Source organism: Ostrea edulis, chromosome 5, assembly GCF_947568905.1.
Source record: "Ostrea edulis chromosome 5, xbOstEdul1.1, whole genome shotgun sequence".
NCBI lineage: Eukaryota > Metazoa > Mollusca > Bivalvia > Ostreida > Ostreidae > Ostrea > Ostrea edulis.
Window position 1 is genome coordinate 84,992,715 of NC_079168.1, and position 23,008 is coordinate 85,015,722.

The following is a 23,008-nucleotide window of genomic DNA, read 5'->3' on the forward strand; positions in this document are numbered from 1 at the left end:
GGTGGGATGATACGCAGTGACTAATGGAACCCTGTCATTCTGAGGTTTTTCTTTATACTGGAGGAGGGACTGTCGGTCCTGTCGTGACATCTCATCAATCGTGGACTGTACCTTGCAAGGATAATATCCTCTGTTAGTGAGATGAGTTTTGAGGATTGTTCCTTGTTCTTGGAAAATAGTAAGAGTAGAGCAGATGCGGTGGATGCGCGTAGCCAAACCCTTAGGCGGTGGGTGACAACGGGATGGCATAAGGTACAAATGAGAGTTAGTGGGTATAGTGTGAAGATTAAACTCAATTTCCCCATTTCTAAATGTGGCGTTGGTATCCAAAAAGGTGTTATTTGAGGTGGAAATTTCCACAGTAAACTTGATATAATTGTGAAGAGTTTGTCATCTCAATAAAATCCTCCAGGCTTTCACGACCGTCAACCCACTTCATTTCAATGTCATCTATGAAACGTAGTCAACTAAGGGGTTTTACTGGTGCGTAATGTAGAAGTCTATGTTCCGGTCTCCTCATAAAGATGTTGGCATACGATGGTGCCATTTTTGTTCCCATAGCTGTGCCAATAATTTGCAGGTAATATGATATTTCCTTTGCCTTTACCATAGTCAAAAAGTTTATTAAGTTTATTAGGTTGTAAGCAATACCATTTTTAAAGCAGTTTTAAATTATGAAAGTGAAGGAAAATTTCTGAACAAGGTACGATTGTATACATAAAAAGGCTCAAAATCTTCCTCTCTATAAAATGTGTCTGGAATTAACCTTAATCTGTGTTTTAAGAAAGTAAAATATATGCCAGGTATACTATGTCAACAAAATCAGAATGATATTCCTAATTGGATAGCATTATGACATCATGAATAAGACATTTCCCGCCTTTCTTTCAAAATAAGCCTGAACACTGTCAAATGTCATGCAGATTATTGCTCAGGAAAAGATGTGCGCATTTGTCGAGCAGCACGAAAATGATATATATTGTGTATTACATGTATTTTAAAATGAAAAACATACTTGAATATGAATTTGCTCGACGCATGCGCTGTATGTTTTCTGAAAGAAAAACCACCTGAATTTGTGGATATTTTCATTGAAAATGGCATTTTTGCAATTTTATGCCAACTTCAAGCTCTCGTCATATGACACAAATCGTTTTGCTGATCAAACTGAGCGGAGTTTAGGTTTGCTAATCTATTCTTTATTTGAATGCCAGGGTTTGAGCTCCATGTGAAATCATCGATATGTTGGGCCAAATGACATTCGAAACTGTACCTACTTCGCAATTCGTGCCCATGTGGATTCCAACAGATCGTCAGAAGACCTGTTCGCCAGACTCTTAGTCAATCGTAACTACTCGGCTATTTCCGTTACCGGTTACGGAAAAAGACGAGCGCGTGATCCGATTGACTCTTAGTATGTATCTTTTTAATATCAACTTGTGCGGAGAATCAGAATGGTATTTAACAACGTAATTTTTTGAATGACTGATCACAAGAAATGAATATTATCGTCTTCTGTTTTAATTGAAGAAGCAGCTGTCTATGATATCAAAGAGCCCAGTATTTTGTTTATCACGTGAAATGGTTGTGTAGGGTGTCGGAAAGTCATACCTTTCGAAGCCGTTGATTTGGGAACAATTTTGGGATTTGAAATTTATTAAAAGTTCTTTGGATTTTTGAAGAACCCACATTTGACTTACGTCATTTCTTGAATATGTATTGTTACAATACGCCTGGAGTTTCTCCTCCACAGCTGTTAATATTTCAATGAGGAGCAAAGATAGGGGTTTGATTGGTTGAATATTGTCCCTCACGAGAATATTTCACTCATATGGAGACGTCACCACTGCCGGTGAAGGGCTGCAAAATTTAGGCCTATGCTCGGCGCTTATGGCCATTGAGCAGGGAGGGATCTTTATCCAGCCACACCTGCTGTGACACGGGACCTCGGTTTTTGCGGTCTCGTCCGAAACACTTGATCCTGCAATGCATATTTGAAAGAGTTGTTGTAAATTTTTGTTTAAACTCATATTCATTTGTCACATTGACTGAGATATTTAAAAATGTGTTCAAAACTGAAGCATGATTTTGAAGAATTTCGTCTTGTGAAAGGGGAATTTTAAAAAGTAGAGGTTGGGTTACCAAATGCAAAAATAAAGCCAAGTTCATTTAGAATACAGTTGTAATATTAAATACGCCTTACAAAGATAATGTTGTCACAAGTTTTGCAAGCTGGAACCATTTGATATATGTTCTCGTGTAACCTATCCAATTCTTTCATCACTTCTGGTTTACAGTCTAAAGATATAGATGGCACGCACCGTTGTTCTAATGTGTCTAATGCGAGATTTTAGTATTCCTTTACACCTTTTATCCATCCTGACAAGGTATCAAGTTTTAACCTGTTGTCTGGCATAATCTTTGACAGAATACATGCAGAGACGAAGTTCTGTCGCCAATTCTCTATGTAAGTAAATATATTACAATAACTACAGTTACACGTGTTGCAAGATTACGACTTACACGCGACTTGATCTTTAGTAAATATGTTCACATTGTACAAAACACCCGGCCTATCGGACTTGAATGTCACTTTAAACATATAATACGTATATTTTATTTATCTACTCATTTATTTTTCTTTCTTTATATATATATTGGTAATTTGTCGGGAAAAATGAGTAAAAACAAAAAAATAAATATTCTAAATCTGACGAAAATGTTGAGAGGTTATATGTTATGCTGTGAATAGATAAAGTTCTTCTATATTTGACGTATATGCGGTGCGATACATCAGAATTCTACAGAACTCAGCGCACTAAAACAACAAATTACATGAGACAACACCCCTCGTTTATATCTTCCACCCTGTAAACTACCACATCTAAAATATCCGAAAACTTTGGTAAATCAATGAAAATATACTGGTCTGTATATGATTCTGAGTGTAATCTGGTCTGTATGTGATTCTGAGTGTAATCTGGTCTGTATGTGATTCTGAGTGTAATCTGGTCTGTATGTGATTCTGAGTGTAATCTGGTCTGTATGTGATTCTGAGTGTAATCTGGTCTGTATATGATTCTGAGTGTAATCTGGTCTGTATATGATTCTGAGTGTAATCTGGTCTGTATATGATTCTGAGTGTAATCTGGTCTGTATGTGATTCTGAGTGTAATCTGGTCTGTATGTGATTCTGAGTGTAATCTGGTCTGTATATGATTCTGAGTGTAATCTGGTTTGTATAAGATTCTGAGTGTAATCTGGTCTGTATGTGATTCTGAGTGTAATCTGGTTTGTATATGATTCTGAGTGTAATCTGGTCTGTATATGATTCTGAGTGTAATCTGGTTTGTATATGATTCTGAGTGTAATCTGGTCTGTATATGATTCTGAGTGTAATCTGGTTTGTATAAGATTCTGCGTGTAATCTGGTCTGTATATGGTTCTGAGTGTAATCTGGTCTGTATATGATTCTGAGTGTAATCTGGTCTGTATATGATTCTGAGTGTAATCTGGTCTGTATGTGATTCTGCGTGTAATCTGGTCTGTATATGATTCTGAGTGTAATCTGGTCTGTATATGATTCTGAGTGTAATCTGGTCTGTATGTGATTCTGAGTGTAATCTGGTCTGTATATGATTCTGAGTGTAATCTTGTCTGTATATGATTCTGAGTGTAATCTGGTCTGTATATGATTCTGCGTGTAATCTGGTCTGTATATGATTCTGAGTGTAATCTGGTCTGTATGTGATTCTGAGTGTAATCTGGTATGTATGTGATTCTGAGTGTAATCTGGTCTGTATATGATTCTGAGTGTAATCTGATCTGTATATGATTCTGAGTGTAATCTGGTCTGTATATGATTCTGAGTGTAATCTGGTTTGTATAAGATTCTGAGTGTAATCTGGTCTGTATGTGATTCTGAGTGTAATCTGGTCTGTATGTGATTCTGAGTGTAATCTGGTCTGTATATGATTCTGAGTGTAATCTGGTCTATATATGATTCTGAGTGTAATCTGGTCTGTATGTGAATCTGAGTGTAATCTGGTCTGTATGTGATTCTGAGTGTAATCTGGTCTGTATGTGATTCTGAGTGTAATCTGGTTTGTATGTGATTCTGAGTGTAATCTGGTTTGTATGTGATTCTGAGTGTAATCTGGTCTGTATGTGATTCTGAGTGTAATCTGGTCTGTATAAGACTCTGAGTGTAATATGGTCTATATATGATTCTGAGTGTAATCTGGTCTGTATGTGATTCTGAGTGTAATCTGATCTGTATAAGATACTGAGTGTAATCTGGACTGTATGTGATTCTGGGTGTAATCTGGTCTGTATATGATTCTGAGTGTAATCTGGTCTGTATATGATTCTGAGTGTAATCTGGTCTGTATAAGACTCTGAGTGTAATATGGTCTATATATGATTCTGAGTGTAATCTGGTCTGTATGTGATTCTGAGTGTAATCTGATCTGTATAAGATACTGAGTGTAATCTGGACTGTATGTGATTCTGGGTGTAATCTGGTCTGTATATGATTCTGAGTGTAATCTGGTCTGTATATGATTCTGAGTGTAATCTGGTTTGTATAAGATTCTGCGTGTAATCTGGTCTGTACGTGATTCTGAGTGTAATCTGGTCTGTATGTGATTCTGAGTGTAATCTGGTCTGTACGCGAGTCTGAGTGTAATCTGGTCTGTATGTGATTCTGAGTGTAATCTGGTCTGTACGCGAGTCTGAGTGTAATCTGGTCTGTATGTGATTCTGAGTGTAATCGACGTGTTGGGAAGCTGTTCTACACCAAGCGCAATTTCTGTGGAAACGAGGTGGTTATTCATATTCGGTCTTTCCTACCCCCCAAACGAGGGTGATAGGAAATACCGAGTGTAAATAACCCCCTCGTTTCCACAGAAACTACACCAAACGTAACTACTGAAAGTCACCTGACCTTGACTTGACCTTGACTTGCCTCCATATTTGGTAATGGTTTCCATATTTGAACGATCGTAAAGGGAAATAGTATGCACTATGTCAGGAAGCCTTCATGTAAACGTAAACATTTTTGGCCCTTTGGTTCTTGAGAAGATTTCTAAAGATTTTTCAAATATTTGTATGTAAAACTTTGATCCCCTTTTGTGACCCCATTTTACCCCCCGAAGGCCGTGATGTTAACAAACTTGAATCTTCACTATGTCAGAAAACTTTCATGTAAATGTAAACTTTTCAGGCTTAATGGTTCTTGGGAAGAAGAATTTTAAAGATCTTCCCTATATATTCCAATGTAAATCTTTGGTCCCCTATTGTGGCCCCAACCTACCCCCCCGGGAGGGGGGGGGGGCGTGGTATTAACAAACTTGAATTTGCACTATGTCAGGAAGATTTCATGTCAATATAAACTTTTCTGGTCCAGTGGTTCTGGAGAAGATGATTTTCAAAGATTTTACCGATATATTCGCATGTAAAACTTTGATCCCCTATGTGGCCCCAACCTACCCCCATGGGTTGGTTTTTAAAAAAAACTTGCATTTAAACTATGTCAGAAAGATTTCAGGCAAATTCAGCTTATCTGGTCCAGTGATTCTTGAGAAGAAGATTTTTAAACGACCCCACCGAATACAGAATAGTAAATTACAATTCGGCAACAACAAATTTCGTCACCAAAATGATCTTAGAGCTAATGAAAAAAAATAATAATACTATGGTAGAGTTGCTATATTCGATAATCTTATGATGTATGTTCAATATCTCGTGATGTATATTCTGTATTCTGTGATGTACATTCGATAATCTTGCTTCTTGGCTTGTTTCTCAATCTATTTCATGTATAAGACATTGTTTGTAAACATTATCGAATTATTTACGAATAAATATTGTTTAAACTAATCTTGTGATGTATGTTCAATATCTTGTGATGTATATTCGATAATTTTGTGATGTATATTCTATATCTTGTGATGTACATATTCTATAATCTTGTGATCTTGAGATGTATGTGCAATAATTGCATTGTGGGTAATATGACACAACAGCGGTCTATTACAGCAAGGACAATTTTCATTGGTTGGAAATAACGAAAGTATCCGGTGATGAGAGTCGTCTTTATATGAAATGAAATCAATTCAATTCAATTATTTATCGAACAAAATTGTAAATTTCATGATCCCAGAGTACATGTGAAACTTTGATAAAAGCTAAATTCATGCATATACTGGAAAACATTTTAAATTTAGACCCCAGAGTTCTGACTCTAGGACCACAGGCACCTGAAGTATGGATGCTACCTCTCCCCCCTTTTTGATAATTTCTTTTTTGTGGTGATGATTTCTCTGAAATGTGTATACCGGACGGTAGAAGGCCAATCTTTATTGTTTACAAAAAGCGTGAAACGATTACATTTAATTCGAAAGAGGGATGAAATATAGGCAGGGAATCGATACATTTCGGAGGAATTATCGCCGCAAAAATATCAAGGGGGTTGGGGTTCAGAGTATTATACCTGTCCGCTACCACCCCCCCACCCATTTAATGGGAAAATTATTCAAATTAAGCCCGATGCCACCCTCGGAAAATACCATGCCCGTTGCCACCCTGCCCCCCATATAATGGGATATAATGATCGAAGGATGATATTTATGTACATTATCACGAATGAATGAGTTACTGAATATAAAAATTTGTGAATATTAATAGATTGTAAGTGTACTTGTACGAACGAGTGAATATACTTTATTTGATATTTCATCATATTGGGGAATGAAGGAAGGTTAATCCTCCCCCCCCCCCCCCGGAGACTCCGGCAACCTGGATCCCGGGGCCCTTGGACGTCTTCTTTTCACAATTTCTTCTCGCAAAAGAACGGGCTTAAATCTATAGGACTCAAAACTAACTGTTCGTGACTTGTCATATAAATTTACAGTACTGCTGATGAAATAAACCGGTGCCTGTGCTATTTAATGTTGCATTTCGCACTACCTTAAGATTTAACCTATATTTTGCCCAAAAAAAATTATCAATATTTGAGAGACTGTTTATTCCATTTATATTTTTCTTATTTAATTGATTAATTGCTTTTCTAGAAGAGGTGTGTAGGTCTAGTGTAAATCGTTAAAAAACGTATTTTGGTAATTTTTGAAATTTCCCGCCAAATGTCATATTCGGAACTCTCTCCGAAAGCGAAATCCGGAAGTAGTGCGGATATTACGCGGTTTTTGACAGCATTCAGGAAGTGTGATGAAGTAGATGGATTGTTTTTGTTGTTTCTGCCGGAGATACAAGCATGGCTCGACAGTAACAATGAACGGAACGCAGGAATCGAGAAATTCCAACTCGTATGACTGGACGCAGGACATCCAGTTACACGGACTGTTGTACAAGAAGCCCATCAACCACCAAAGCAACAAGTGGACGAAAAGGTCGGACATATTTCCTTATCGACTTATGTTGAGAGATCTTTTAATTATATTTTTTTAATGAAATATGCATTATATTATTATATGTATTTTTTAAAGTAGGATTCCGATATGTATGTTGGATAAATTTACTATTTAACTACATATCAAATTTATTTTACTAGATTATATCTAGTAGATATCAAATTTAAAAGAAAGAAAACAAACTGGAAAAGTGCAGAAAGTGTTGTTTTAATCTGAATAACTACTCTGGGTTGATGGTCTCTAAGTAGCCTCGTTAACCTCCTGTCCAATCCACCACCCCTAAGTTTAGAATATTTTCATTATAGTCATTTACATATCATGTGGATTTAGAGAGGCAAAGCCCCCGCCCCCTTGAATTATGAAAAAAATTGTTATTACATTTATGTGCTAAGTAAGGTGGACATAATCTCTGTGGAAATGGTGGAAACGAGGGGGTTATTCCTATCCCAACTGAATATAAATAACCCCTCGTTTAGAATACAAAAATTAATGTGGACAGAATCAAATCACAAAATTATCATGAAATTATTACATGTACAAAGTGCTCTCATAGGAATGTATTCATACTCCATGCTTACCATAAATTTAATAGGATTTGGTATTTTGATGTTATACACCTTTTACAATGTAATCCTTTGACTAACGGCATTATATGCTACGTACTACATTGTTGTAAATTCATTGACTTTTAGTACAGTTTAGACTGTCACTACTTTGTTCATCTGATACTAAGAAATTGTACAATCATTTATCAGACAGGGACGCTGAAGATTATGTAACAAAGTCTCTTTGGGTAAATCAGGCACATAGAAAGAGGTGGGAGGGAGGGGCCTGCCTGTCTCCCCCCACTTATTTTGGACAATATACTTTATCTGTTATTTTTACATGCAAAAACCATTATATTACATGTAAAGTTTGATTCACTGGTTGGCTACAATATTATCCTACTTTTTTAAGGCAATTAGCATCTTTGCTATAGATAGCCAAGCTACTCCACAGTGTTTCAAACAAGAGAAACACCAGGGAGCATCATCCTCTAATTAAAGTAATGATTGTTTGAAGTATAATTTTGAAATCAATGAATTGAATTCCTGAACTGAAGGATCACCCACCCCCAATTTAGGAGTTTGAGCTTTGGGTTGAATTTAACCTTTTACTTGCACAGTAAGCTCAGGTGACCTATTGCAATAAGGAACTTTCAGGATGTACTGGAACAACGGATTAGAATTGACGTCTATACACCGTGGTCATGTGATAGTACTTAACCAATTGTAGGGCAAAGTTGACATCGATACAAATGGTGCTTTGCTAGCAGACGGTCCGTAAAGAGCTATGCACAGTCATATGATGTCAGACGATCCAAGTCACTGTTGCATTTAGTGCTTAGTACCTGGGTGTAAATTGGATGGAAGGAAAATGCGCATTTAGACGCATATCCTTTGATGCAAGGCGTGAAGTTTTACCGATATCCTCAAGATATTCCCTAGATTTATCTCGATAACTCACATTATTTAATGAAATGCATTTTCCTATAAATGGTTGTAATATTTCCTTTCTTTGAAAGGTAGCATATTAATACAGTAATTTTATTGCAATTGAAGCATTCCATGCTCATTTACTTAGTTGTTATTGTAATCCGGAAGTGATATGCTCTACAAATTACGTTCAATGTGCGATAAAAGTCAAAGTGGATCCGTATCTCGAAATGGTCAGCGTCTGTTGTGCGTTATAACATAAACAACTGAATGTATTTTTAAAACTTCTTGATAATTACAATTCCAATTCTTTTGAAATTTGGTATGAAGCATCTTTGGGACTAAGGGGACATAAATCGTAAATTACAAGACTCATGCATCTCTGGGACCTTATGGGCAGGACAAAAAATGCCAAAAATACCAATATTTAAAAATCCTCTTCTTTACACATACTGCACACCAAATACATGTTCAGGTAGAACAAGAAGGCCTCTACCAAAATCTTAAATTTCTTATCCCTGGGGTAGAGGTTCTGACTCCAGGGTAGGGCCAAACTTTGTATAGACTATTTATATTTTTGTTGGTTCATTTTTATTTACGTGCAGTTGTACAGGTATTGTCCACACTAGTGGGTCCCCTTCCAGGTATCTGGCTAGCTGCATGGCAGATCTCACTTCAGATCTCCATTTTTTTCCCGGATCAATGAGGGTTGGCAGTAGAGAGCCTCCATTCTCTTTGATCTTTCTCTATCAGCTCTCTCCAAGATATCATTGGCCGACCAACTCTACACCTTCCAGGAACTTGTACATTGAGAGCGCACATGACTGCACTGCTGGATCTAACAATGTGATCAAATCTTTTTTCCCTTAAGATGAGATCTAGGTCATCAAGACCAAGCCACCCCAGCAATTCAATTGACCCTACAGTGGCCACATCTTCTGTCTTGATGTGTAAAATATTTAGATAACATCTTCTTTAGTGCTATTGGTACTAAATTGAACCTTGTATGGATATTTAGAGCAGCTTTTCCAAAATTGTAAATTTCGTGATCCCGAGGTATTAGGTTTTGGTGTCAGGGTAGGGCCAAAATTATTATAGTGATTATTGTCTTTATCATTTGAAAGACTTCTTTAAATTTGCTGATACAGAAAAAGAAGTAAATGCATTTTAGGAAAAGCAGGAAAAGATGTACCAAAAGTTTTAAATTTTGCATTTAAGTTTTAAAAGAACACATTTTAATATTATGCCCCCCCCCCCCCCCCCCCCCTTCAGACGTATTGTTTTTGTACTTTCAGTTTCTGTCCGTCCATCTGTCACATCTTGTGAATGCTTCTCCTATATGTAGATGTGCATATTGTCGAAGCAGGAGGATCCAATTATTTTCCTAAAAGTTATAGTGGATCTAAGAGGGGTGGAGGATGTTGAAATACCTTGTGAATGCTTCTCCTCCTATATGACTTATCAGATAGACTTGAAATTTTGTACAATACTTCAATGCCATTTGCATATTGTCGGGACAGGAGAATCCAGGAGTTATTCTTAAAGTTATAGTGGATCTTAGGGGTGTAGGGTGTAAAATAGTTTGTGAACACTTCTCCTATGTAGCGTATTGGAGTTCATAATGTCTATGTTCTTGGTCATGCTTTCTCCTCCATACCATGCAGTACATTAATCGGAGGAGGTTTCATTTGGAGCACTTCCAATTTGGGGAGCTGGGGAGACATTTGTTTTTCATAAAAACAATCTCTAGTTTTATACTGTTGCAGATAAATGAATATTAGATTTTAGCTTTGATATGCTGGGCCTCTTGTTTTTATAAAGAGTCTGAGGAACCTTACGTTTTTTCCTATCAAATATTTGACCCCCCTGTAAAATAATCCTGAATCTACACATGCATATAATCATGTATTGTACCATTTAGTGTGTGGGTTTCTGAGACATCAGGATAGTAGATATGATTATAGTTGAATAAAATATGGATAGGGTAATAAATTACAACCCAAATTTCCAGTTGTTCATGAGATATAGAATTGTATGCATGAGATACGAAGTTAGGAGCATAGCTTTGTTTATATACATATTACCTTTGTTTATATTTATAGAATTATGGAGTGTGTTCTTTTATTTATCTTTTCACGCATGAGTGAACTACAGTGTCCTTATAATGCCTACTTCAAGGTGCTGACGATCAAATGACTTATAAATTAGTGGTTAATGTGTGGTACTGAACAGTTATAAACTGTTGACATTATGAATGACCCAGGCTGGTACAAGTTATGTGTGATCCATCTTAAAATACTCTCCATCAGGTATCATACTCTCAGATATCCTTTGTCCTTCCTTGTATTTGACAGAGAAATTTTATAAATGAACTTTGAATTGGGGCTATAATGTGGACATAGCAGAAAGTGTTCCTTTGTAAATGGGGGAAAAAACTGACCTTTAAACTCGGAACATTTGTTTAAGGATGCATCCATGCGAGTATATTATCAAAATCTTGTGCTTGTTACCCTTTCTTGTTCTTGTGCATTAAGTGTATGTTTGAAAGTATAGCAGTTATGGTGGCGATGCTGTGGATTTGTCCATGATGATGCTTGAGCGGTAAATTTAATGCAGCAAATTAAAGACCTGCACAAAAGTTAGTTAAGTTTAACTGACAGTTAACATCTAGTATATAAGAGTTACAGACAAGTTAACTGTTAGTTAAAGTTAACTAACCTTCATGCAACTGGGTCCTGCTTTTTTGATGGCACCCAGAAAATTTACCTTTCCAGAGATCTGTCACCTGCCAATCAGGCAGAAAACAATAATGTCCGATGTGATGGATGTAAGGCTGCCAAGCTAGTCCTGGGCGTTACTCATTGATCACAATTAAGATGATGGCATAAAACAAACAAGAAAAGGTGTGTGTGGTTGTACATTGCAATGCATGTATCACAAAAACATGGATGTAATTCATGAAGACGATATCAAATTGAAAATTAGCGGTTTTACTGGCTACCTTTCAGAATTGTCACGAGAGGTTGGAGTATCAGTAACTTGCGGATGTCAGTCATAATGTAAAGTCAGAATTTGTGTGATACTTCGATGGTTGACGTCTTTGAAGTAAAATGGTCTCATAAACCAACGTTAATAATGCTGTTGTAAAAATGTCCGGGGTTCATTATAGTCGGTATCTCGTCATGAAATGAAGACTTTTACCACTTTATTTTAGCCTTGTTATTAATTTTTTTGAATCATGGCTCAACTAGGTAACATTTCTGATAGTTTAGGACAAAAGGGCAAACCACCAAACACAAAGGGACAAGTAAGATGCTAATTCCCACATGAATTGTGTGCAAGGAAATATCACTGATGAATAAACAAGGAAATTGGGATTTTATCACATTGAAATTATTGAATTGAATTCTTGTATTTCCTCTCTCCATTATATGCGTAGCAAATTTACAGAAAAGTGCTCGTGTCTCATGACTTGGATCTCACAGGATCTGGTTTCTCTAAACATAGACTCCATAGTGTCTGAATCTCATGACCTGGATCTCACAGGATCTGGTTTCTCTAAACATAGACTCCATAGTGTCTGAATCTCATGACCTGGATCTCACAGGATCTGGTTTCTCTAAACATAGACTCCATAGTGTCTGAATCTCATGACCTGGATCTCACAGGATCTGGTTTCTCTAAACATAGACTCCATAGTGTCTGAATCTCATGACCTGGATCTCACAGGATCTGGTTTCTCTAAACATAGACTCCATAGTGTCTGAATCTAATGACCTGGATCTCACAGGATCTGGTTTCTCTAAACATAGACTCCATAGTGTCTGAATCTCATGACCTGGATCTCACAGGATCTGGTTTCTCTAAACATAGACTCCATAGTGTCTGAATCTCATGACCTGGATCTCACAGGATCTGGTTTCTCTAAACATAGACTCCATAGTGTCTGAATCTCATGACCTGGATCTCACAGGATCTGGTTTCTCTAAACATAGACTCCATAGTGTCTGAATCTCATGACCTGGATCTCACAGGATCTGGTTTCTCTAAACATAGACTCCATAGTGTCTGAATCTCATGACCTGGATCTCACAGGATCTGGTTTCTCCAAACATAGACTCCATAGTGTCTGAATCTCATGACCTGGATCTCACAGGATCTGGTTTCTCTAAACATAGACTCCATAGTGTCTGAATCTCATGACCTGGATCTCACAGGATCTGGTTTCTCTAAACATAGACTCCATAGTGTCTGAATCTCATGACCTGGATCTCACAGGATCTGGTTTCTCTAAACATAGACTCCATAGTGTCTGAATCTCATGACCTGGATCTCACAGGATCTGGTTTCTCTAAACATAGACTCCATAGTGTCTGAATCTCATGAACTGGATCTCACAGGATCTAATACCTATAAACACAGACTGTATAATGTCTGAATCTCATAAACTGGATATCACGGAATCTGATTTCTCTAAACATAGACTGTATAATGTCTGAATCTCATGAACTGGATCTCACAGGATCTAAACACAGACTGCCGCGGTGGCCTAGAGGTTAGAGCGTTCGCCCCGCATGCGGAAAGCCGGGGTTTGAATCCCGGCTGCGACAGACCTAAGCCGTTAAAACAGGTAGTGACAGTTCCACTGCCAAACACTCGTCATCAGGTGTGAATGTTACGGGTCCTCGGAGATTACCTTAAAAACGGATGACCCGTGTCACAGTAGGTGTGACATTACCAAAGAACCCTCATTGCTCAATGTCCGTAAGCGCAGAGCAAAGGCCTAAATTTGAAAACCCTTCTTCGATCTTGATGACATCTCCATTTGAGTGAAAAATTCTCGAGAGAGACGTTAAGCAAGATACAATCAATCAATCTCTAAACACAGACTGTATAATGTCTAGACCCCATGAACTGGATCTCACAGGATCTGATTTCTCTAAAGACAGACTGTATAATGTCCGAACCTCTTGAACTGGATCTCACAGGATCTGGTGACACTAAATACAATGTATGATGTTTGAATCTCTTTGAGCTTGATTTGACAAGATTGAGACTTGTAAACACAAGGCATACCGGTAATTGTCTTAGTCTTTTAGTGACTCATGTACAGCATTGAGATGCTGTAAACACTGAATATAATTATCGTTTTAGTCTCATACTCATGTATTATTCAATTCAATACGGGACTTTCAATATACGGATCCACTTTGACTTTTATCGCCCATTGAACGTAATTTGTAGGTCATATCACTTCCAGATTACAGCAACAAATAAGTAAACAAGCATGGAATACTTCAGACCTAAGTCGTTAAAACAGGTAGTGTCAGTTCCATCGCCAAACGCTCGGCATCAGGTGTGAATGTCTTGGGTCCTCAGAAATGACCTTAAAAATTAATGTCCCATGTCACAGTAGGTGTGGCACGCTAAAGAACCCTCCCTGCTCAATGGCCGTAAGCGCTAAGCAAAGGCCTAAATTTGAAGCCCTTCACCGATCTTTGTGACGTCTCCAAATGAGTAAAAAATTCTCAAGAGAGACGTTAAACAAGATACAATCAATCAATCAACCTATCAAACCCCTGCATTAAGATGCTATCTTTCAAAGAAAGGAATCACTACAACCATTTATAGGAAAATGCATTTGATAAAATTATGTGAGTTGGAGAGATAAATCTACGGAATATCTTGAGGTCAGGATATCAGTAAAACTTCACACCTTGCATCTAAGGAATACGCATCTAAATGCACTTTTTCCCTACAATCTAATTTACACCCCAGGTACCAAACACCAATAGTGACTTGGATCGTCATCATAGGACTGCGCATAACTCTTTATGGATTGTGCTAGCGAAGCACCATTTGTATCGATGTCAATTCTAATCGGTCGTTCTAGGACATCCTGAAAGTTTATTAACTTTATAGTTTATTAGTTTTATAGTTTATTAGTTTTATAGTTTATTAGTTTATTAGTTTTATTGTTTATTAGTTTTATTAGATGACCTTAAACTAATTGCTACAAAAGCTTTTATTGCATAAGTTAACCTAAATAATAATTTGTGGAAGATGTTGAAAAAGGTGTTTAAAATGGTCAAAAAATGTAATTAATCAATGATACAGTTTATCCTCCGTACAAAGTAGAGACGACAACTTAAAAACAATGAATTTTCACTTTATTCCATCTTTTTGAGATTTGATTTAAAGTCAAACAAAAAATTTTTAAGGCCAAAATGAAATATATGTATGTTTCCGGTTTCCCCAACCCTATACCTTTTTTTGTTGTCGACCCTTTGTAATGTATATATAGACCTGTATAGAAAGCGTATCAAAATCTAAGATTTCAAATAAAATGTTGTGATAGACTAAAATGTTTAACCTACTTACCCTGCCTAATTTTTGGGGGGAGTGAAATAGGAAACACACATTTATTTGATTTTGGCAGTGTCACTTACGTTGCTTAAATAACAAGTGATTTCTTTTTTGTCTTCTTTTTTTTCCGCCACACTCAACAATGGTGGTGCCCTGAGTTTTTATTGGTGGAAGAGAGATCCCAGATAGGAAGAGACCTGCACTGACCTTTCGAAATTAAACAAATTATTTCACCTTTAATTATGAATCCTTTAAAAACTGAAGGATTGTGAGCACTCTTATGATCCAAAATTGGAACATATTGGTGGTTGTAATCCAGGATTTATGTCAAATCTTTTCCCGTTGTATGTATACCATAGTACCTAACCTTGCAATTCTTTTCAAATTTGGTATGAAGCATCTTTGGGGCAAGGGGTACATCAATTTGAAATTTAAGGACTCCTGCACCCTCAGAGCCTTAGTAAAAACTGCCAAAAGTTGATATATTTTCAAAAATCTTCTTCTCTACGACTGCACATCTGTAAGAGAAAGTAAATGCATAGTTATGTAGAGCAGAAAGGCTTCTACCAAAGTAATATATGGAATATTGTTGAACGTCCCCCTCAAAAATCATTCACTCATATGGCCCAAAGTAATAAAGAACTCAGCATGCTAAACTCTGGATTCCCGCCTACATTTTCAATTCGTATATTGTAAAAAGCTTTGCTATTTTGCTAATTATATTTGTTTAAATGCAAAGTATAGAATCCATAAGGTGATTGATAACAAGTGTTAATACAAATGTTGATTACTTAATTGCTCTTAATTTCGACGACTTTTGATTTAGGGGGTAGAAAAATATACGTTCTTTAAAACTGAGCTCTTAAACATTATATATTTTAAGATCCTTATTTATATCAATAAATAACCATTTAATTTGTCAGATTACATTATGTTATTGAATTGAAATGGTTAATCTTCATTTCTCACACTTTAACCTCTTTTGCCATTGATCATAGAGTGAACATTTTTGCTGTATTTTGGTCTGTAAACATATGTCCCCCCCCCCCCCCCCCCTAGTGAAACAACAAAAGTTTTGGTATGCTAAATGAAATGACAATGTATAATACCTGCAAAAAGGAATTTGTGTTTTCAATTGATTCCTGTTGTGAAATATGTGATTTTAGAATATAGAGTAATATCTCTTTGTTTTGTCAAACCAAATTTTATAAAAATTCATATAAATATTTATATTGAAATTTAAAAATGATAACTTTTAAAAATTGACTAGAAGGTAGGTGGCGAAACAATACTATCGTTCACAGTTCTTTCATGATCTCGATGCAGGGAAAAGGTTCGGGCTCCGGGGCGGGCCAAACTTGGCATAATTTGTTTATGTGTACAACCTTAAATGACATGATCACATCTTTAATGCTATTGATACTAAATTGAAACTAGATAGAATTTGATAGGTAGCCCTTTACCAAAATTGTAAATTTCATGATCCCAGGGATCTTGTTCATCTGTACAAATACATGACTGTAATATGATAATAATCAAAGGAATGTTATACCAATTTTGGAATACTGCAGTAAACACAGTGTATGATAGTCTTATTTTTATTTGATATACTAATGACAGCTTAAATATGGAAAATTTTCAGGTATATAACTGAAAATGTTTATTTGTTTAAACTGAAATGTGAAAAAATATATAATTTTCATGATGTCATATCTTTACAATACACTCAGGTATTTTGTTATCTTTATAATACACAGGTATTTTGTTATAAAAGATGGATTTTTGCTGTACTACCCTGACACTGAGAAAAAAGACCTGGAAAAAAGAAAATGTCTGAATGTGCACCCAAAGGTACATTGAAAGATTTTCTGTTTAATTTTGTATATCATGACTAGTCGTATAGTGGGTATGCATATGTCTTAGAAGCTGTGCCCCCCCCCCCCCCCCCTTTTCAAGATTTTCAAATTTAGGGTAAATCGTGGTCTCTTGTTTAGAAAAATATAAACAGTGAAAGAAGCAATAATTTCTTCCACTCCCAGAGTAATAAATGACAAAACCTTTTCATTTGTTGAATTACTTTTATTGGGAGATTAGATTAGTTAAGTTACTTACATTTTTTCCAAAAACCCTTAAAGAATTTGCATCATTATATTAATTTCACTAATAAAAAATAACGGAAAATAGTAAAAATGACTACATAGAAGACATATTTCAAGCCATATTAAAATCTTTTAAAATCCAGGAGCTTCCGGAGGCCTTGTCCCCTTGACCCACGGGGGCCTCAAGGCGGCCCTCAAAACCCCTGCCTTATAAAGTTGCACCCCCCCCCCCCCTTTACCGCAATTCCTGGATCTGCCCCTGTTAGTGATCCTGTTACCAGGTACTTTATATGTCAGGAAGTTAGAATGGTGAATTTCTTAACAATGTCTAATAAAGGACAATGGTGTGATTATATGACCTTTATAGACATGTCAGAATTCTAATGGCCTACATTTTCCCCAATGCTATGTGAGTTATTTCCCCCTGATTACAGAGGGCGTGCAGCAAATTGCGGTCCTTAGTTGACGGTGTCATATAAGGAATAAATAGAAAATTTACAATTTTTGATTGCAATCATTTGCCAGTTAAGACCTAATAGAGGGGAAGCCCTCTCACGGCCCGAAGGACCGTAAGAGCAAAGCTCTCCCTATAGGTAACACGTATATACATGTTTAAAAGGAAAATATAGAAAACTAATGAAAAATTAAATCCTACCTATGGAACTTGAAAATTTTGGTCCCAATGGCGTCGACTTGAATATTAGCGCGTGGACATGTATTTCTCCATTTTGAATCTCGTCTACCCTAGTTCACATCGTTCTGAGATGTTACATAAAATCTGTAAAAGCATGTAAATCTTATTTTTTAATCATATATAGTCACTCCTCAATTAACATGATCTTGTGCCATGTCTCTTATGTTTGTAAATTTGCTAAATACCGACGTTGAATATGACGTCACAATGCACTGTTTACATCAATAGCATTATATTTCCCGCATTCAATATACATGTATAGGCGGACCAAATGTCCAAAATTGTCCTCGTGCTAACTTCGGGTTGTTTTTTGTCCTGTTTTGGATAGAGATACTAATGCCAATACTTTTTGCTTCGCCCTCAAACATGGTCACGCCGTAAAACATATCATTATTTAGAATTATTCAATCCATGTTTACTTTTTCAATGCGTTTATGATAATTCTGTAAAGCGTTTCTATGCACAAGATGAAATCATTGTAAACTTCAAAGCCAATAAACCAAGGAAATCCGGAAAAAGATCGGGGTTTTTTCACTTGCAAAAAATTGTGACCACTTTTAATTTTTCACTTGCAATTTAAATTTTTAACTCGCATTTAGCGAATATTTCCCCTTAATTTCGTTGCCTGGATCAAAAATATGTAGTGGTAGATTTTTTTTATATGTGTATAAAGCACTGGAGCTTGCTCCTGTTAAAAAAATGTAGACAATGCTATATTTTAAAATATATAGAGGATATCTATATTGTGTGTTTTGATATTTGGTTTATCCAACGAGTTGATATGGTGTATTTAAGCCTCGCGAATAAATACACCATATCAACGAGTTGGATAAACCAAAATATCAAAACACGCAATTATAGATGTTCTATTTATCTCATACGTCTTTTTTTCGCTTAATTTTGAGATGATCCCCAGTATGGTAAAAACAGCTGATTGAATTTGTTTTGAATCCGTGGCTCAGATGTCGTGATTTATCAGTCTTCCTTATGCGGGAAAAAATAGTGCGCATATAATCCATCCAATACAGTACAATGAAACGTAGAAGTGTTTGTGCATTTGGATTTTATTCACGTGGTTTCTTTGGATCTGAGGGCGAGAGGAAATCCTGAGGCATTTTAAGCCTAGTAAGTAAAGCTGTTGAGATTTATCACATTCGATCAATATGGCTCCAGAGAAAAGAGACTGTGCTTGTGAATGCTTGGTACTGCAACATGTCGAGGTACTTTCGATTAGGCCTGTTCCAGTAGGCGGTTGATTCCTTGTCGATGATAATAGTGTGGACATCTTTTTGTTTTCTGGTCGTAATTTTTGAGTAGTTATTGATCGAGTTGACATTTTCATGGCCGGTAACTTGCATTATATGTCAGTGGGGGCAACATCATTTTAATTTTGCTATAAAAGAAATTCTAAATAAATACAGAATAACAAGTTATATGCTTTATTTCATGCGCCGATATGCATGAACACAGAAAATATGTCATCCAAGTGTCAAAAGTAGTTCGGACCGGAAGTGCTTTATCAAACGGGCGTGTGATAAAGCCAATTAATGCTTTATCTCACTTGCAATATACACCACACGTATGAGATAAAGTATTCTATACAATTTTTCTCTTGATGGAAGCATGCCCCTGTGATAACAGTAATTTAAAAAAAAAAACAATATTTCTGAATAAAAGTAATTTCTGATAAAAGTAATTAAAAAAACCAACCAATATTTCTGAATTAAATTGATACTTTATTCATCCTATTAATTAAATGCCATATAGCCACAGGCAAAATTTTAATAATTTTGGGTGATTATTATTTCCTATCAAAATTGAATTTGAATCATGCATTATTTTTTTTTTTTTTTTTTTTTTTTTATACATGAAACACTGAAAGTAGTATAGGTAAGTCTTCCTGTCTGAGAGTAGAGGTTCTAGAGATGCATTGTAATTATAGTTACATTAATCGCACAATAAACTCATGAAAAGGATTTTCTTGCTTATAACTATTTCATTTTGGCTTCTACTGCTAAGCAAAAAATCTACTCTGTACTTCTTTTTCCGAACAAGATTTTTCAAAGCAGTGAGTATATATAATAAAAAAATGCAATGTTGGATTTTAAATTTGTCATTTTTATATTTTCATGAATGAATGAACCAAGTCCATTTTCAAACAATTTATTATTTTATATATGCTTCATACTTAGATATTTTATTGAAAGTAGACATTAACGGCAAACTGACAACTCAACTGTATGACAAACGGGATGATTTCAGCTTCTCCATCGTCAACTTCCCATATTTATGTAGCAATATTCCATTATCACCTGCATATGGTGTTTATATATCTCAACTGATTCGATACGCAAGAGCTTGTTCTGCGTATAGTAATTTTTAAATCGAGGTAAGCTACTGACAAACAACTTACAAGTTGATGGTACAGGGGTTTCAACAGTCTCGATTGAAGTCAGCATTTCGCAAATTCTATGGTCGTTATAACGATCTAGTTCGTCAATACAACCTCGCATTGGGTCAAATGCTGTCTAACGTGTTTCATATCGATTGTTAAGCCATTCTTGGCACACTGATTTTGACTGCGGATAACTCCGTTTACCTGATCAGGATATGGGGCTCACGGCAGGTGTGACCGGTCAACAGGGGATGCTTACTCCTCCTAGACACCCGATCCCACCTCTGGTGTGTCCAGGGGTCCGTGTTTGTCCAACTATCTATTTTGTATTGCTTATAGGAGTTATGAGATTGATCACTGTTCGTTATCTTCACCTTGCATTAAATGAATATTGAATTTTGGCAAGAAATGTGTTCTGACACAATGCTCACTTAACATATGATTTTTATTGTTAAAATTTTATTTACTTTTCAAGATTTTTGAATTTCAAAACATTTGTTTTCTTCTATTTGTATTTACAGGAGCTTTTAGGGTTTTTAGCTCACCTGAACCGAAGGTTCAAGTGAGCTATTCTGATCACATTTTGTCCGGCGTCCGTCTGTCTGTCCGTCTGTCTGTAAACTTTTCACATTTTCGACTTCTTCTCCAGAACCACTGGGCCAATTTCAACCTAACTTGGCCAAAAGCATCCTTGGGTGAAGGGCTTTCAAGTTTGTTCAAATGAAGGGCCATGTCCCTTTCAAAGGGGAGATAATCACAAAAATGCAAAAATAGGGTGGGGTCATTTAAAAATCTTCTTCTCAAGAACCACTGGGCCAGAAGAGCTGAAATTTACCTGAAAGCTTCCTGACATATTGCAGATTCAAGTTTGTTCAAATCATGGCCCCCGGTGGTAGGATGGGGCCACAAGGGGGGATCAAAGTTTTACATACAAATATATAGGGAAAAACTTTTAAAATCTTCTTCTCAAGAACCACTAAGCCAGAAAAGCTGAGATTTACATGAGAGCTTCCTGACATAATGCAGATTCAAGTTTGTTCAAATCATGGGCCCCTGGGGTTGGATGGGGCCACAATAGGGGATCAAAGTTTTACATACAAATAAAAAGGAAAAATCTTTAAAAATCTTCTTCTCAAGAACCACTAAGCCAGAAAAGCTGATTTTTACATGAAAACTTTCTGACATAGTGCAGATTCAAGTTTCTTCAAATCATGGCCCCCGGGGATAAGATGGGGCCCCAAGGGGTGGATCAAAGTTTTACACACAAATATATAGGGAAAAACTTTAAAAATCTTCTTCTCAAGAACCACTAAGCCAGAAAAGCTGATTTTTACATGAAAACTTTCTGACATAGTGCAGATTCAAGTTTCTTCAAATCATGGCCCCTGGGGATAAGATGGGGCCCCAAGGGGGGGAATCAAAGTTTTACACACAAATATATAGGGGAAAACTTTAAAAATCTTCTTCTCAAGAACCACTAAGCCAGAAAAGCTGAGATTTACATGAAAGCTTCCTGACATAATGCAGATTCAAGTTTGTTCAAATCATGGGCTCCGGGGGTTGGATGGGGCCACAATAGGGGATCAAAGTTTTACATACAAATATGTAGGAAAAATCTTCTTCTCAAGAACCATTGAGCCAGAAAAGCTGATTTTTACATGAAAACTTTCTGACGTAGTGCAGATTCAAGTTTCTTCAAATCATGGGCTCCGGGGGTAGGATGGGGTCACAAGGGAGATCAAAGTTTTACATACAAATATACAGTTAAAATCTTTTTCTCAATAACCACTGAGTCAGAAAAGCTGATATTTACAAGAAAACTTTCTGACATAGTGCAGATTCAAGTTTGTTCAAATCATGGTCCCCGGGGGGTAGGATGGGGCCACAAGTGGGGGGGAGGGGGTCAAAGTTTTACATACAAATATAGAAAAAAAGCTTTAAAAGAACCATTGGGCCAAAGAAGTTGACATTTACATGAAAGCTTTCTGACATAGTGTAGATTCAAGTTTGCAAAGGGTAGTTTGGGCCATAGTAGGGACCAAGGTTTTACATGCAAATATATATGGAAAGTCTTCAGATATGGGCCAAGGTGACTCAGGTGAGCGATGTGGCCCATGGGCCTCTTGTTTTGATTAAAGGGGGAGGGGCTTTGGAGACCAAAATAAGTCATGCAAGCATAATGTTTTAAATATTGTAAATTTGAAAAATATTGTTGTTGAAGCACATACTTAATGTATGCATTTATAAAATATGGAAACCCATTGAAATATTTTGTTTTTGGAAAATATCATTACGCAACAAAACCTGCTGATGTTGGGTGACTTTGTGTTATCAGTTCTCCAAGGGGAGGGTTACAGAAGACAAGTATATCATATACATGTACATATACATCATTATAAAGTAAACAGTAAAATGTCATATGATAGTATAATCTTGAGCTTCACTGTCTTGTTACAGAAGACAAATATATCATACACATGTACATATACATCATTATAAAGTAAACAGTAAAATGTCGTATGATAGTATAATCCTGAGCTTCACTGTCT

At 36.3% G+C, this 23,008-nt stretch overlaps 1 protein-coding gene across 2 annotated transcripts in view; it reads left to right on the forward strand.

The window, feature by feature from the left end:
- Window positions 1-7,170: 7,170 nt before the first annotated feature.
- The window catches only part of LOC125649268 (pleckstrin homology domain-containing family D member 1-like), a 48,951-nt gene continuing 33,113 nt past the window's right edge, over window positions 7,171-23,008 (forward strand). For both annotated transcript variants that reach the window (XR_008803340.1, XM_048876651.2), the window contains exons 1-2: window positions 7,171-7,409; window positions 17,029-17,122. Coding sequence is in view for 1 of the 2 variants with exons in the window: in XM_048876651.2 (XP_048732608.2) it covers window positions 7,237-7,409; window positions 17,029-17,122 (267 nt within the window). In the remaining variant the exon portion in view is untranslated. The remainder of the gene's footprint in view (window positions 7,410-17,028; window positions 17,123-23,008) is intronic.